General features: G+C 37.2%; 3 protein-coding genes across 5 annotated transcripts; 1 reads left to right on the plus strand and 2 right to left on the minus strand.

Moving 5' to 3' along the window:
- Positions 1-142: 142 nt before the first annotated feature.
- LOC116158660 lies at positions 143-2,100 on the minus strand. Of its 2 annotated transcripts, none has more exons than XR_004142786.1 (3): positions 365-2,100; positions 250-317; positions 143-201 (listed from the first exon to the last, which is right to left on the minus strand). XR_004142786.1 is itself a non-coding variant. In XM_031471483.1 (3 exons), exons 1-2 carry the CDS (start codon positions 1,533-1,535, stop codon positions 252-254), a joined length of 1,149 nt encoding a protein of 382 aa, XP_031327343.1. In that variant the 5' UTR covers positions 1,536-2,100; the 3' UTR covers positions 143-201; positions 250-251. The 2 variants fall into 2 exon arrangements, 1 of the variants encoding a protein (XP_031327343.1); XM_031471483.1 differs by having other exon boundaries at positions 453-2,100.
- A 4,631-nt stretch (positions 2,101-6,731) lies between these two features.
- LOC116160562 (zinc transporter ZIP3-like) lies at positions 6,732-7,974 on the minus strand. Its single transcript, XM_031473785.1, has one exon. The coding sequence runs from the start codon at positions 7,935-7,937 to the stop codon at positions 6,894-6,896; it is 1,044 nt and encodes a 347-aa protein (XP_031329645.1). The 5' UTR covers positions 7,938-7,974; the 3' UTR covers positions 6,732-6,893.
- LOC116160561 (cilia- and flagella-associated protein 53-like) lies at positions 7,968-11,726 on the plus strand. Of its 2 annotated transcripts, none has more exons than XM_031473783.1 (10): positions 7,968-8,036; positions 8,177-8,368; positions 9,679-9,911; positions 9,959-10,135; positions 10,181-10,343; positions 10,394-10,480; positions 10,524-10,617; positions 10,665-11,020; positions 11,075-11,287; positions 11,548-11,726. In XM_031473783.1, the coding sequence occupies exons 2-10, from the start codon at positions 8,264-8,266 to the stop codon at positions 11,719-11,721; spliced, it is 1,602 nt and encodes a 533-aa protein (XP_031329643.1). In that variant the 5' UTR covers positions 7,968-8,036; positions 8,177-8,263; the 3' UTR covers positions 11,722-11,726. The 2 variants fall into 2 exon arrangements, with proteins under 2 accessions (XP_031329643.1, XP_031329644.1); XM_031473784.1 differs by lacking the exon at positions 7,968-8,036 and adding an exon at positions 9,198-9,359 and having other exon boundaries at positions 8,257-8,368.
- Positions 11,727-14,652: the final 2,926 nt, after the last annotated feature.

Raw genomic sequence — 14,652 nt, forward strand, 5'->3', positions numbered from 1 at the left:
AATTCCTCCTTACACACTTCATTCCACCAGCATATGCGCTAAAATAATAAAGCACAAATAGAGGCTGTAGGTAATTAACCCCAAAACGGAAGTCACCTCCGTTAGATATCCATGTATGGATGTATCCGAGATACTTCTTTTTCCCAAAACGTGACAATTTGCTTCATATGCCAGGAAGATAGATAGTGACAAGAAAACCCACTAAAAATAGAAATTTATTTCATTATTTACGCAAAAAGTCCCCCTTACCTTCAACAGCATTGCGAAGTACGCAGTCGGATTCGATATTGATCCAACCCTAGTGGAAGTAAATGGAACTGCAAGAAATACAAACAAAAAAAGTCTATTAACATTAATGCGCAACCTTCATCCAAAGATCACTCGTTTAAAGCAAAAATTTGCAAAACAGCCATTAACGTAAATCCTGCCGCAATAAAAACGGCTCTAGTTACCCGACACTTGCGACGTTTCTTTTCTCTGTTTAAAGTTTCGAAAAAGGTAATGTACAGTATCGTGCCGGCCGATAAGCCTTCCAGTAAAAGAATCGCGAAAGACTTGCCACTCGTTTCCAAATCGGTCGTTACCGTAATAGCTACCCCTAACAATACTCCAAAAGGACTGGTTGAGGAAAGCATAAGCATGTGTATCAAAGTGCTCTTAGTTGATGTACCGGAAATCACAACTTCACTTCCAATTATAAACAAAACCGTAGCGGAATGTATAGAAACCGCGGTGAATAAATACCAAATGTTTTTGTTGGACCTTTGTAGCCCTATGGCCAAACCTTCGAAGAATGCGTGAAGCGATATGGCCATCACCACCAAAATGCAACGAAACATCTGTTTCTGATTCTTAACCCCCTCCTCGATCAACTCTTCGATTTCGGCATTAACATCTGTATCCAAATCCAAGTCGGCTTCCATGTCTATATCTGGCGGATTTTCATTTTCCGTCTGAATACCCTGATCCATCGTGTCCACGATGAGGTCGCAACTGAAATCGTCGAGATACATTTTTTCGTGCTTCTCGATGTTAGCGAAGTTCTTCTCTATAGTTTCAATCGGGCGCATCTCGAATGCCATTTTGTTGTACAAAGTCGGCGTCCGCAGCTCCAACACTTCAACTTGTTCCGAAACTGAGGAGATTGGTCTCGAAACATCCGCATTTTTCGTCGATTTGCGCGACACCATCCAATTACTCAACTCCTCCGCGAAGTAAATGGTAAAAAATCCCACGGAAATTACCAACTGAGAATATGGATAGTTCGATTGCAGCACCCCAAACTTTCTCAAATCAACGACGAAGTGACTAACCTCGGGCATCATGTGCAGAAAACAGGTGGCGAAAAGAACGCCGCCACCAAACGATTGTATCATTGCCACAATACCGTCCATAGTTTCGCGTCTACTCTCGACAACTTTTCCGTCACGGGAAATTGTCACCCACGAGTGCACTTTTATGGGCAGAATGCCAAAAATATAACGAATTAATCCAAATAGTAGAGCAACCACTAACTTTGTTAGTATAAGATCCATGATTGAGTGAAGCTGGTTGCAACAGGACTGATACAAATTGCCATTAGCTCTCCTTAAAATATGCACGAGGGAATTCTAGGTTTGTGTGTCTGATGGAACAGCGTAATTAGTACTCTCCAAGTAGCTCATAGTCGATATATATGTAATATTTAATACAGACGGGGTAGTTCGTTTCAATTATTTACAGTTTTAAAGGGGGTGATCGGCTTGTACTGTCCTAGCTGTTGGCATTGATTGTCTATCAAAGTAAAATGAACCGAACTTGTTGCTCGTGTATTTTCCACGTGCTATCTCCCACATTTTTCTATTAAATTTATACTGGATGGAATATCTTTTCCACATTTTTGGCGTCACATAGCGGTATCATGATACCTGACAATAATGGCTTGCTTCTGGATCTAAGAACTTAAATTGCACCCTCGCTTTGACGTGTCCATCGTGTTTTCAGTATTCATGCTAATCAGTGCCTAAAATATTATTATTCTTTAATTTGAAATGACTGAGCAATATCTTCACCTCACCACCTAAGCTCAAACCCAAACGTCAATGAACGTCAAATAGTCCGTTTTAGTTCTAATCAATTAATAAAGGCGACGTTGTCATATGCACTGTACGTTTCGGTTCCAGGCAGTTACGAACAGTAGTCAAAAATTGCATTTGGAAAACGTATACGTTTTTAAGTCTTCGCATCTAAGCGTATACGAATAGATGCGACTGGTTTCAAAAATCGACCCCCTGGGCAAAGGTTGACCTTATGTGGAATCTTAGACAGACTATTCTAACAATGGCAAGTTTCTCGCTCGTCGACAAAGAATTTCTAGTAGTGTTTTCCTCTCCTAAAGCAACCAACCAAGTAAAGAAACGGTATGGATCCAACTGGACCATTGATTTTATGCGTATCCTGAGTATCCTGTGTCCAAGATAACAATGTCTATCATAGTCCAGGAAATAGAGGGTTTTAACTTGCAAAACGAGAAGTCACTCCAGTCATCTGGAGGTTAAGAATCTAAGTTTTCGACCTCCTATCCCTTGTGCTTCCCCCGTACCACCCCCAAAACCCCTGAAATTTGGTTAGTTTCTTAGTTTTTCAATCATATCTCTTTATAGATTCATTTTACAAAAAAATATTTGTTATCAGAAATTGTAGACCATAAAATTTTACACAACTTTGATATACAGTACTTTTTTTTAAATGTTTATTAAAAAAGATATAGAGCTTGAGCTTATATTTTTAAGAATTCTGAAATTTCTACGTAGATGTTTTAACCAAATTTCATACTTTATCTCTATAATTAAGAGTTTTATGAGAAAATATCTTGAATTTATCGTGGTATAAATCCCTCTACCCTACACCCTTACCAAAGGGGATGCATAATAATGAAACTTGTAACCCTTGCTAGTGAGGATATTTGAATCACTGTGAGATTGTAGCGCTTTTTAATATACTTTTGAAATTAAAAAATTGTCTCACTTGAGTTCAGTTTCACCCCCCCCCCCCAAATATCTTTTCCTACCTCAGTTGGGGGGGGGGTGAAGGATAGGAAGTATGAAGCTGAACTGAAGTGAAATAATTTTTTTGTTTCAAACGTATATTACAAAAACCTACAATCTCACAGTGATTCAAATATCCCCACTAGCAAGGGTTGAAAGTTGAATTATTATGCATCCCCTTTGGCAAGGGTGCAGCGTAGGGGAATTACCATGATAAATTCAAGATATTTTCTCATAAAACTCTTAATTATAGAGATAAAGTATAAAATTTGGTTAAAACATCTACAAACAAATTTTAGAATTCTTAAAAATATAAGCAACTCTGATGCTCTATATCGTTTTTAATAGACATTTCACAAAAAAGTATTGTATATCAAAGTTGTGTAGAATTTTATAGTCTACAATTTCTGATAACAATATTTTTTTGTAAAATGAACCTATAGAAAGATATAATTGAAAAACTAAAAAACCAACCAAATTTCTTTGGTTTTAAGGGTGATACGGGGGAAGCACAAGGGATGGGAGGTCGAAAACTTGGATTCTTAACCACCAGATATTCTTTCATGACATGCAAAAAAAATTGGAACTACTTCTCGTTTTGCAGGAAATGGTCCATTTTCAGTCTCTATTTCCTGGACTATCATGGGGATCTCCGAAACCCTAGAAGATACGGCGATGGTCAAATTAGAGAAAATTAAAAGTTATTATCATATTTTTCTATGAATTGTTCCATTTTGAGTACCTATGTATTGATAAAGTGGTAAAGGAATTTTCTGTACTCAAGTAAAATTTAATAATTTTAGCTACGGCCTGAAGATGATAATTAATCGAAATCGATCACCTAAAGAAAATCAATAAATAAATTTTCCTTGAGTACAGAAAATTCTTTTACCACTTATCAAGTTATTATCATACTTTAAAGAAAACCAGAAAATTCCGATTACTTTCTAAGATATGCCAAAAAAACCGAAATTTGCCGATTTCGTTTTTATTTTTTATTTGAAAAGATAAAAAAAAATAAAAATACATTCCCATGATCACTTTTTGAGCTGTACAAGACACCGTTGAGAGAGTTTTAATACAACGTTTCGTTTCAGAGAACTCATCATCAAGTTTCTTTTTTATATGACCCTTAAAAAAAGTGCATACTGTATTGAGTGGCATGTTTTATTACGAATACAACGATGTACGGCATACAAAAAAAACAAAAGTTAGAAACTATTTGTTTCAACAGGATGGTGCACCCGCGCACAGTAATCTAATCGTGCAAGAATACCTATCGAAAAATTTTTTCAGCTTGCAATTATATAATGAAGCTGATTTGAGAGGTATCCTCAGATTAGATGAGATTTTGAACGGGTCGCAAATTTTGATGCAATCGAAAGGCATAACGCGAAAATAATTCGATCCTTCAATATAATAAGATTGATACAACATTTACGCGCGATAATCACTTCTTACTACACGATTGTCCTTGATTCGTATTTTTAGTATGCACCATTACAAAATATTTCAATTTAGCGACGCGGTTTATTAATGTGCAGGCATAATTCGTATATCGCGCCGCGTCGTTTTGCTTTTCTCCTTTACAACCTGTTCTGCTAGGTACGATTACAGTTTTACATCGGTATTCGATGAACGAAAATTTCTTCCGAGTTGGGGTAGAAAGATAGTGGTGCAAGTCATCCCCCATTCACTATTCATCTCGTTTCCGATTCGAGAGCCAAACACGAAGCAAGTTTCAAGCAATTACATCTTCAAAAAGAAATAGCTGTTGTGGAAAGAGCATCGAGATGCACGGATTTACCTTACACCAGAATTGAAACTTCCTGTATACTTTCTTATAATTGCGCACCCTTAGCAAAATGTAACGTTCATCCCTACAAGAATTTTTAAAAAATCAATTAGTAAGCTACTGGGACAGGCTGAACTTTAGGTTGGGTTTAAATTCGTTACCATATAAAGTGAACATAATTCATTTAAGTCGATATATTTCATACAAAAGTGGAAATTTTCCCATATGATGTCTTAGTAGCTATTTAGCTGTATTGTGAAAATAATCTCCTTTCTAAGCCGTAATTGACTTACCCTTTAAAATTGTTTTCCATTTGGCTTCTCCACACTGAAAGTAAATAAATCTTGAAATGTAACTCATATATTTTTCATTTTTTTAATCATATATTTTTCCTTATACACATATATTTCCCTTTCTAAAATCTGGCAACCCAAATAGTACCCTAACCTATTTCGAACAGGACCAATATTTTCTAGCGCTGTTTAGGAACCTATTTAATGACTTTTTTGCTTAATTTTTCTTGCTTCTGATTTCTGAATAGGACACAACTAAAAACTGAAAACCTACTTTGAAAGTTATCACGACATTCTTATGAAAAGCCCCAGTCTGTACGATTTCTAGGAATACATGTTGATCGAATTCTAAACATTTCAATACACACACGCCGCATTTGTAAAAAATGAGCACCAATCTCTATGAGGCATGAGCTAACAAACATCTGAGCAACAATGCATCAACACAAAGCCTAGTAGCATAAGCAGCCTATTACAGTTCAGTATATTTAGTAAGGCAGTACCGTATACTAACTTAGGGCAGCTGTGCTTCAGTCATAAATGTCTTTGCACTTCCGATTCTTAGATATCACAACGAGTATGGTATACCAAAAAGAAATCTATTTTCTAAAACACCCCTTGCAGCAATGCCGACTGTTCTTTATTTTGGAGAACGGTTTGTGCACTGATGCAAGATATGAAGCACTAAAAGTCAATAAAGAGGCACTAACGAATGATACCGGTCCGATAGTTAGTGCTTGCAATGACGGCGCTAACTTCTCGGAGTCACAACGATATTTTATCGCATCATATTGGGGTGCAAGATTTGCGTTCATTAAATGTAATTTTACTTCATGCGATATCGGTAAATCGCGTCGCTGCCGCATAGTGTGCAAACATCCTAAGCATCGACGCCAACATCGAATATTTGGCCCACAGATTGTTAGGAGATTTCAATTTTGCATTTCAATGGACGAAATATGCAAAAACAACTTTATCATAACAATTTGAAACGTTTTTTCTTGGCACCATTTCTTGCTACGTATCTAATTTTGTATTGTTGTGGGATTTTAGCATTACATCCAACTCTGAAGTATTCTTCAATTTCGTTACTCACTTTCACACAATTTATTGCAAGTCCAAACCTTGTCCTCAACGCGACCTGGTAAACATTACTTGCCACACTCGTAGCTTAATATACTATTATTTAATACAGTTGTACAGAGTGGTTAATCGGTAGAAATCTAAAAAATGTACAATGATGAGTAACGCTAACGGGGCAATATAAACGATACCAGCTATCAATTAGCAAAAACCCGAAATCTCTAGGTCGCCCAGGGGCCGAGATCTCGATGGAACAGACAGACAGACGACGGAAAATCGAGCACATAAGCGTTACCTTAACTTCGTTGTGTTACTCTAAAAAGGCACCAAGTAAAACAAAAAAAAACTGTTTATTTTATTACTTATTTACAAATATCACAGTGTACAATTATAATTGAAATTATTCTTGTTTCAAGTGCTATTTTTTGTGTAGTTCTCTTCAACTATGGAACAAACTAAAAGCATTTGTACTTGATACGCAACAAATACCAAGAGAATGAAGCAAGTTGATCTGTTAGTTGAAGTGAATCTCGTTTTAATAATTTAATCAAATTAAATTTACTTCATTCTCATAATAAGCACTGGAGCACAGTTCAAAACATTTACCTACAGCTACAAGGCAAAGTTACTAAAATATTTGCCATCTGGTAATTATTCGTGGAAGACCAATATTTTTTGTAAGTACAAGTACTTAACTTACTCAATTTTGATACATTCCAGACCTGCCATTAAGGAAAATCCAATTCCCAAAAATACAGCGCGCTTTAAAATATAAACTCTTCTTTCTTTTTCCCGACTCAGTACCTCAAAAAACGTAATATACAAAATTGTGCCCGCCGATAGACCTTCCAAGAATACAACGGCAAGCGACTTAGCGCTCGTGTGCATTTCAGTTGTTAAACTAATAGTTATCCCTAAGACGACTCCAATGGGACTCGTAATTGCTAAAAAAAACATATGAATCACGATCGTTTTAGGCTTGGTGCCCGCCAAAAAGATTTCAAGTCCAATACAAAACAGGATAGTCGCCGAGTGAATGGAGACAGCTGTAAACAAATACCATATATTTGATACAGAGTTTTGCAAACCTATCGCCAAGCCTTCGAAGATGGCGTGAAACGATAAAGCCAGAACGATTAGAATGCACCTGAAAATCTGCTGCCTGGTCTTGATTTCCTCCTCGATGATTTCTTCGAGCTCCGCGTTAATTTCGGGATTCAACTCCAGCTCAACTGATGGATTAATGTTTCCCTGCGTTTCCTCGTCGACGTTCTTTCCATTTTGTTGCTCTGGAACGATTTTGTTTTCCTTTGAAATGACTGAGGTGGTCGACGAGGTGCTGGTCGAAGGGCAAGGCTCTTTGGGAACCTTCGCAAGAAGCCACTGGCTCAACTCCTCCAAAAAGTAGATCAGAAAAAATCCGAAAGAGACCACCAACTGCGAGTATGGGTAATCACCTTCCAGCTTTCCGAATTTTCTCAGGTCTTGGACGGAATAATATACTTCGGGTATCATATGGAGGAAACACGTCGCAAATAAGACACCCCCGCCAAATGATTGCACTAAAACCACGTAGCAATTCAAGGTTTTCCTTTTAGTTTCGTTGACGACACGATGACCGTGTTCGACGTTTCCACTTATCTTTAACCAGGTGCATATGTGAATGGGAAGAATTCCGAAAACAAAGCGTATAATTCCAAACAGAATTGCCACTAACACTTTTGTGCTGATAATGTCCATGATTACGCTTCGAACGATTTACATGAATTAGGTGAATTCTGTGGATATCCACTACTCCCACAGTGATTTTTATGGCATTATATCAAAACGTAAATTGAGGTAAACACAACGAATTTTCACGAAAATTGCACTTTTACGTGGTCTAACAATAAGCACGCGAATTGTTACAGCTGGCATTGAAATGCATAAATCGATTCTTCATTAGTTGTTTTACGAATAAGTTTCTCCACGATTTAAAGGTTAGCGCCATGGTAACAACAAACATTACGAGGCGATATCGAGCATTTGACATAGAGCTGACGTTCATTTAGAATAGCATCCCGAATATGTTTGGAAAAATCGAAGTTCCAAAAGCGAAGCCAAGAACTCGTCCTCGCCCTGTGATGGTCGATTATAAATTACCAACACCTACGCCGTATACATGGGGCCACGTAAGTAATTAATGCATTCATTGAGGCTTATAAATTACTGTTTTTTTATAAATTGAATTTTATGCCCGTGTCGCTATGTGATTTCGTGACTATGGAAATAGTGCTTGAAAGTTTTACTGTTGCGTTTCATCCAAAAACTAAATCCACCTGTAAATAAACTCCATTCTTGTCTCCTTCTGATACATGTGTCTAAGAGTTCACTTTCATGGAGATTGTGAATGCAATCAATTAAGTGATTAATTTCCTGTTCTTTAAATTTAAAACAGTGTTAGATTAGTTAAATAGGGTTCTGACTAAAGTGATACGGATAAAAAGTAAATTTCTCCAAGGTCTTGCCCTATCGACAGACTTTCCTAAAATCGAAGCTTTATTTCCACGTTGAATAGCAATTCTCAGTCGTTGAAAAAGTGAATTTTCTCCCCCCGTCACCAAGGACATGCGTACTCCTACACCAGACCTTTTCCACAAGCCCAAGGAGTCAGAGTTAATCCATCTGTGTGTTTGCCGTCGATTCTCGAACACCCCATAGGTTCACGGAGAGATGGCACCTTATTTGAACGGAGTGCGCGGGTTATGATATCGTTACCAGATTCATGGCCTGACCTTCGACCAGCACTCTTTTTACATGGCAATCCATGATAAGACTTTGAAGAAACCTCGGCTCCACAGGAACTTCTATGTATTTCACAAATATCACTAGCTTTGGTGGTAGGTTCTGAAGTATCTCCTAGTAGGGTCTTCTGAGTCAAGACATGGATCCAGCTGCATTGAAACCCTCGTTTCTCCAAGGGTGATCCTTCAAGAGCCTAATTCCATCTACTTGTTTCAGGCTTACAGGATTAATACCATCGACCAGAAGGGAAGAGACTAGTGTACTGAGGCCAAGTAGCATGGGATGGCATCAAATTGAATGATTGTTTCCCAAGCCACTCAACCTTTTAGCTGTGCTTCCACTCTCATACAGAAATTCAGCCGTGGGATAGCGATTGAGGTTCTGAGTAGGAAAAATACGGAGTGAAATATTTCTTTATTTTTCTTTATATCAAGTACTCATATCTGTATAGAATCTTTAGATCACTTAGAACTTTGTTGTCAGAATCTTCTTACAATTTAAGCAGACTTTTCTAAGAATCATCTTGGAAACTTAGAAATCTCTATAAAATCGTTGGATCTTTTAGAATCTAAAGCCCTCAAAACTCATATTTTTTAAATTGATGTTGCCATGGGATAGAAATTGGATTAACACTTTTTTGCAAAATTCGAAAGAGGCAATACATAGCGGTGGACGTGAAATATAATATTTTTTTTAGATGGGTCGCGAACCAAACACGGACTATGAAGTTAAACTACTCCAGTATAAGCAAAGAAAAGAGGCCGACTACATTCGTTACATAGAGCAAGAAAATCTACAAAGATCAAAAGACTCGTTCAGCATGAAGTTCGAGAAGCACTCCCAAAAAAGGCGCTTCCACAGTGAAATAGAGAAACGTTTGAACGCGAAAATGCGAGACTACGAAGACGCAATTGATAAACGACGAGAAAAGTAAATCCCCAACCTTTTAATCAGCTACTAAACACTTACATCCAAAGGTTAAGGGAGCTGTATGCCGAAGAGGAAAGGGATTACATTAGAGAAACGATTGATTGTGCTCAAAGAGGCGGCGAATCGCAAATGGAGGAAATGAAAAGGCGATCGCAAGAAATTATTGCTAAACGGGAAAATGAACGTCTGCAGCTTGTCAAAGAGAAGAGACTTCAGCAATATATGTAAGACTGGATAATTTTGTTCAATGATTTAACGTACTGTTCCAGGCAACGTTGTGGGGATTTACGAACAGCAATGTCTAAAAAAAATACAATTGAGTCCAAATACGGTCAGCTACAGCAAATAAGAGAGAATGAAGCAAAGAGAGAGGCGGAAAGAGAGCTCGACCACTTGTGGCACCAACTAACAATAAAGGACATTGAAGCGAAGGTAAAAGAACGGGTTGTTACGCGAGTCCGTTTCAAACCACATAATTTTAGAGAGAGCGTGAAGTACAAGAGGTGATTGATAGATATCGGAGGGATAAAAATAATAAAGAAGTTTGGGATATCCAAGTCCATGGCAAGGTAAGGTCTAAAACGGCCTTCCGATTGTTAAATCGAATTGCAGGAGCTTCTTCGAGAGGAAATGGAGCGGATTGCTTTAGAAGACCGAGTTGAATTGGAGAAGCTCGCTGAGGAAATGAAGAGGGAGGAAATTGAAAGTATTTAGAAATTATGCGTGTTTACACAGTATAAGGGTTTGTTCCAGAGCTAATCGAGAAACGAAAGAAACGAGAGGCGTTCGCCCAAGAGATTAAGGGTCAGATAGAGCAGCACGAAAACTTCGTGGGGCAAAGGAAGAAAGAGGAGAACGCTTTGGACAACGCGTTCAATACGCTCGTTCGGATGGAGATTGAAAAAGAAAAAGCTGCGCGCGCCGACTATTCTGCGACGGCAAAACGCGAAATGGCGATGTACAGGGAGAACGTTGCCGAACTGGAGAAACAGCGCATAGAAGACGATCGCCAGCTTAACATGCTACTGGAGGAATACACCAGAAATATCCAGCGCAAACAAGACGAGGCGAAATGTAGAATTGAGGCGGCGAAGCGCCAACTACACAAGGCGAGTGGAACATCTTGTGACCATGATGGTGGGTTGTCAAGTTAATTTTTTCAGGAGGTGATGCAGGGAATCGCCGATCAAATTAAATACAAGAAGATGATCGCCGAAGAGGAATTAAAGATGAAGAGAGACGACAATGAATTGGCGAGATATGCGTACGAGGTTAATGGGCGGCTTGCGGTAGAAATGGCGCAGCAGGAGAAAATGGCGCGTTTGCAGTACAAGGATGACCTCTTGAAGCAGATCGACTACAAGAAAGTATTACATGTAAGACAGTATTTTTTACTGCGCCATTGGTCAGTCAAATTTCAAAGTTTTACAGATTCATTTTATGAGTTGAATCTGGTTTTTTTCTATACAGATTTAGGGGGCACTCTCAAATAACTACCAGTATCACCAAGTGTTGTTTCACTTGTTCACTTATCTTACTTGGGAAAACCCCCCCAATAGTTTTGATTAAAGGTTTCAAAATGATAATTTGTATATCATAAAAGAAGAAACATATTTTATTACTTGTTGGTTTACAGCAACGAGAGAAAGAGGAAATAGAACGGCAGCTTGAAGCTGGAAGGAAAGAAGAAGAGAAGTATCAAAAACTTATCGAAGAAATGTGTTCCGGTAAAATTGAAGAAAAAGGCAAGCATCCTTTCCGCAGAGTTATTGAACAATATGATTGCCATTGTCCTGCAACAACTAAGTGATGAAAACGTACATCAACATTGCATTTTTTGTACCTATTTTGTACTTTTAATATATACATCAACGATTAATACAGTCTTTATCATTTTTTCGCTACTATCCGCGGTACTTTTTTCTTGTTTGGGGCTTTACACTTTTATTTCACGTTTTCCTGTTTTTTTTTGCTCGGTGTTTCCCACATTTCTGTTGGTTGTTCGTTTTCTTTGCAAACAATCATAATTACATACTTTCGATCAGATGCTGTATACCTTCCTTTTTCCTTAACATTCCATTTCATAGTACTCGTGGTTCCTCTTCTGAACATAACTGTTCGTTGTCTGATTTATGTATTTTTTAGAAGCCTCTTCTGAATGCAAAGGTGCTTTAGCTAGGTGGCTATTGCGATCACTGTTTTTTGGACATCATAAAATTTCATCAAATGTCAACGATTTAGATCATTTTAAGCAACTTTTAAATTTTTTTCCGTCTGTATGTATGTGCGTACGTTCGTACATGGATACGTTGGCAATTTTCCGAGGTAACGACTCGACGGATTTTGAACAAATTTTGGATATGTAGGTATATTAGGCACACTGAAACGAAAAATAACGAGCCGGATTTTTGAAAAAAAATTTTGGAGCGCCGCAACGGCATCGAACTTTTTTTTTTAAATGGCAACCTAAAATTTTTATTAAGTTATTCGAAAGACCTTATTTTTCTGTGTACAACCTACAAATATTGTGCCAGGTTTTATTACAAAAAACGGAGAAAAAAAATGTCAAAGTTAAAAAACTAAAAAAATTTTTCGCCGAAACGGTTACTATGATTTCATTAAAATTTTGCGAATGTACATTAGGCATTATAAATGATGTACTGTCGAAAACTTTTTTTAATATCTAAGTTTTTTGTGCCGTGACGTCATACAACTTTTTTTTCAATGAGCAATGAGCGATTGCAGAAGTTCGTTCGTTGCATTCTTTTCGATTTTAAGCCAAAGAACTGAGGTAAAATATAAATACCTATGTTAAAATATCTGTGTACATGTATAAATACTGCAGTTTTTAGAATGATTAATTCATATCACAGATTTAAACACTAAAATCTGAGTTAAAATACCGTAACAAAAGTAAAAAAAACAAGTTAAAAAGTAATCGTAAACGATTTACATAAAGCGCATTTCCACTTGCATTCATTTCCCATTTGTAAGATGCAACTTCTGTTAAAATCGTAAAAATCCGCCCACAAATATGAAAGATAGCTTTGCACATGGGCAATCCATTGTTGACGTGCTACTTCAATTTCAGTTTATGAGAAGAATTTCATTTCAATGCTTTTCTAAATAAGAAAGTTGAAACTGCGCATGCGCAAACCTAAATTTTGAAACTAATGTTAGATTTTCCTTTGTTCCAAGCGCCTAAGTATCCAATTTCACTTAAATGCTTCCATAAATAAAAAAGTTGGCACTGCGCATGCGCAAAACCAAATTTTGAAATTGGCGTTTGATTTTCCTTTATCCCAAGTGCCTATGTATCAAATTTCATTTTAATTCTTCCATAAATAAAAAAGTTGGCACTGCGCATGCGCAAAACCAAATTTTGAAATTGGCGTTTGATTTTCCTTTATCCCAAGTGCTTCTGTATCAAATTTCGTTTAAATTCTTCCATAAATAAAAAAGTTGGCACTGCGCATGCGCACAACCAAATTTTGAAATTGGCGTTTGATTTTCCTTTATACCAAGTGCCTATGTATCAAATTTCGTTTAAATTCTTCCATAAATAAAAAAGTTGGCACTGCGCATGCGCAAAATCAAATTTTGAAATTGGCGTTTGATTTTCCTTTATTCGGAGTGCTTCTGTATCAAATTTCGTTTAAATTCTTCCATAAATAAAAAACTTGGCACTGCGCATGCGCAAAACCAAATTTTGAAATTGGCGTTTGATTGTCTTTTATCCCAAGTGCCTATGTATCAAATTTCGTTTAAATTCTTCCATAAATAAAAAAGTTGGCACGGCGCATGCGCAAAATAAAATTTTGAGACTGGCGCTAGATTTTCCTTTATTCCAAGTGCCTATGTATCACATTTCATTTAAATTCTTCCATAAATAAAAAAGTTGGCACTGCGCATACGCAAAACCAAATTTTGAAATTGGCGTTTGATTTTCCTTTATCCCAAGTGCCTATGTATCAAATTTCGTTTAAATTCTTCCATAAATAAAAAAAGTTGGCACTGCGCATGCGCAAAACCAAATTTTGAAATTTGCGTTTGATTTTCCTTTATTCCAAGTGCCTATGTATCAAATTTCATTCAAATACTTTTATAAGTAAAAAAGTTTGCAATTCGGTTTATAAATGGTCGAGATGCGAAAGGGCACTGTGAATTTTGAATCGATTCGATTCAACTTTTGGCGTTGCGTATTATATGGCTAAAGCTATGCCCATATTGAATTTCATGCAATTCAGTTCATAACTAACGGGGATGTAAAAGTGATCGAACATTTCTAAACAAAAGTTATCGTTCACACGGACAGATAGATGGACAGACAGACAAAGGACACAGACGGACAGGACCAACAGGCAAGGTCGACAGATAGCAATGCAAAATAATTATAAACGATCTCTAAGATCGTTAATAAACGGCAAAAGTGTAAAATTATGGAACATGTAAAAAACGGTTTTTTGTTTTTTTTACAATAACTTTTTTTGTAAGCGGTACAGAAAAAATTCCTTCCTTGGTACAAGACTCGACACCATAACGAACCAAATAGCGAAAAAAGTAGAACAATAGCTCTAAAGATAAAAAACTAGTAGCGTCGCAAAGTTAGCGGACGGACGGACGGACGGACGGACGGACAAAGTGGCCACAATAGCGCATTTTTTTTTTATTTTTGTGGAAATGCGCTAAAAAGCGCGCGAAGACGTTAAACGGCGAAGAGCGCTTTTTGGTCTGAGGATGT

The sequence above is a fragment of the Photinus pyralis genome, unplaced genomic scaffold, assembly GCF_008802855.1.
Source record: "Photinus pyralis isolate 1611_PpyrPB1 unplaced genomic scaffold, Ppyr1.3 Ppyr1.4_LG1, whole genome shotgun sequence".
Lineage (NCBI taxonomy): Eukaryota > Metazoa > Arthropoda > Insecta > Coleoptera > Lampyridae > Photinus > Photinus pyralis.

Bases quoted from the DNA above. Each gene is read 5' to 3' on its own strand.
- LOC116160561 (XM_031473783.1), top strand. From the start codon at position 8,264: ATGTTTGGAAAAATCGAAGTTCCAAAAGCGAAGCCAAGAACTCGTCCT. The intron at 9,912-9,958 runs GTAAATCCCCAA...TTACATCCAAAG, and splicing joins ATTGATAAACGACGAGAAAA to GTTAAGGGAGCTGTATGCCG. The intron at 10,344-10,393 runs GTAAAAGAACGG...ACATAATTTTAG, and splicing joins TAAAGGACATTGAAGCGAAG to AGAGAGCGTGAAGTACAAGA.
- LOC116160562 (XM_031473785.1), bottom strand. From the start codon at position 7,937: ATGGACATTATCAGCACAAAAGTGTTAGTGGCAATTCTGTTTGGAATT.
- LOC116158660 (XM_031471483.1), bottom strand. From the start codon at position 1,535: ATGGATCTTATACTAACAAAGTTAGTGGTTGCTCTACTATTTGGATTA. The intron at 318-452 runs GTAACTAGAGCC...TATTTCTTGCAG, and splicing joins AGAAACGTCGCAAGTGTCGG to TTCCATTTACTTCCACTAGG.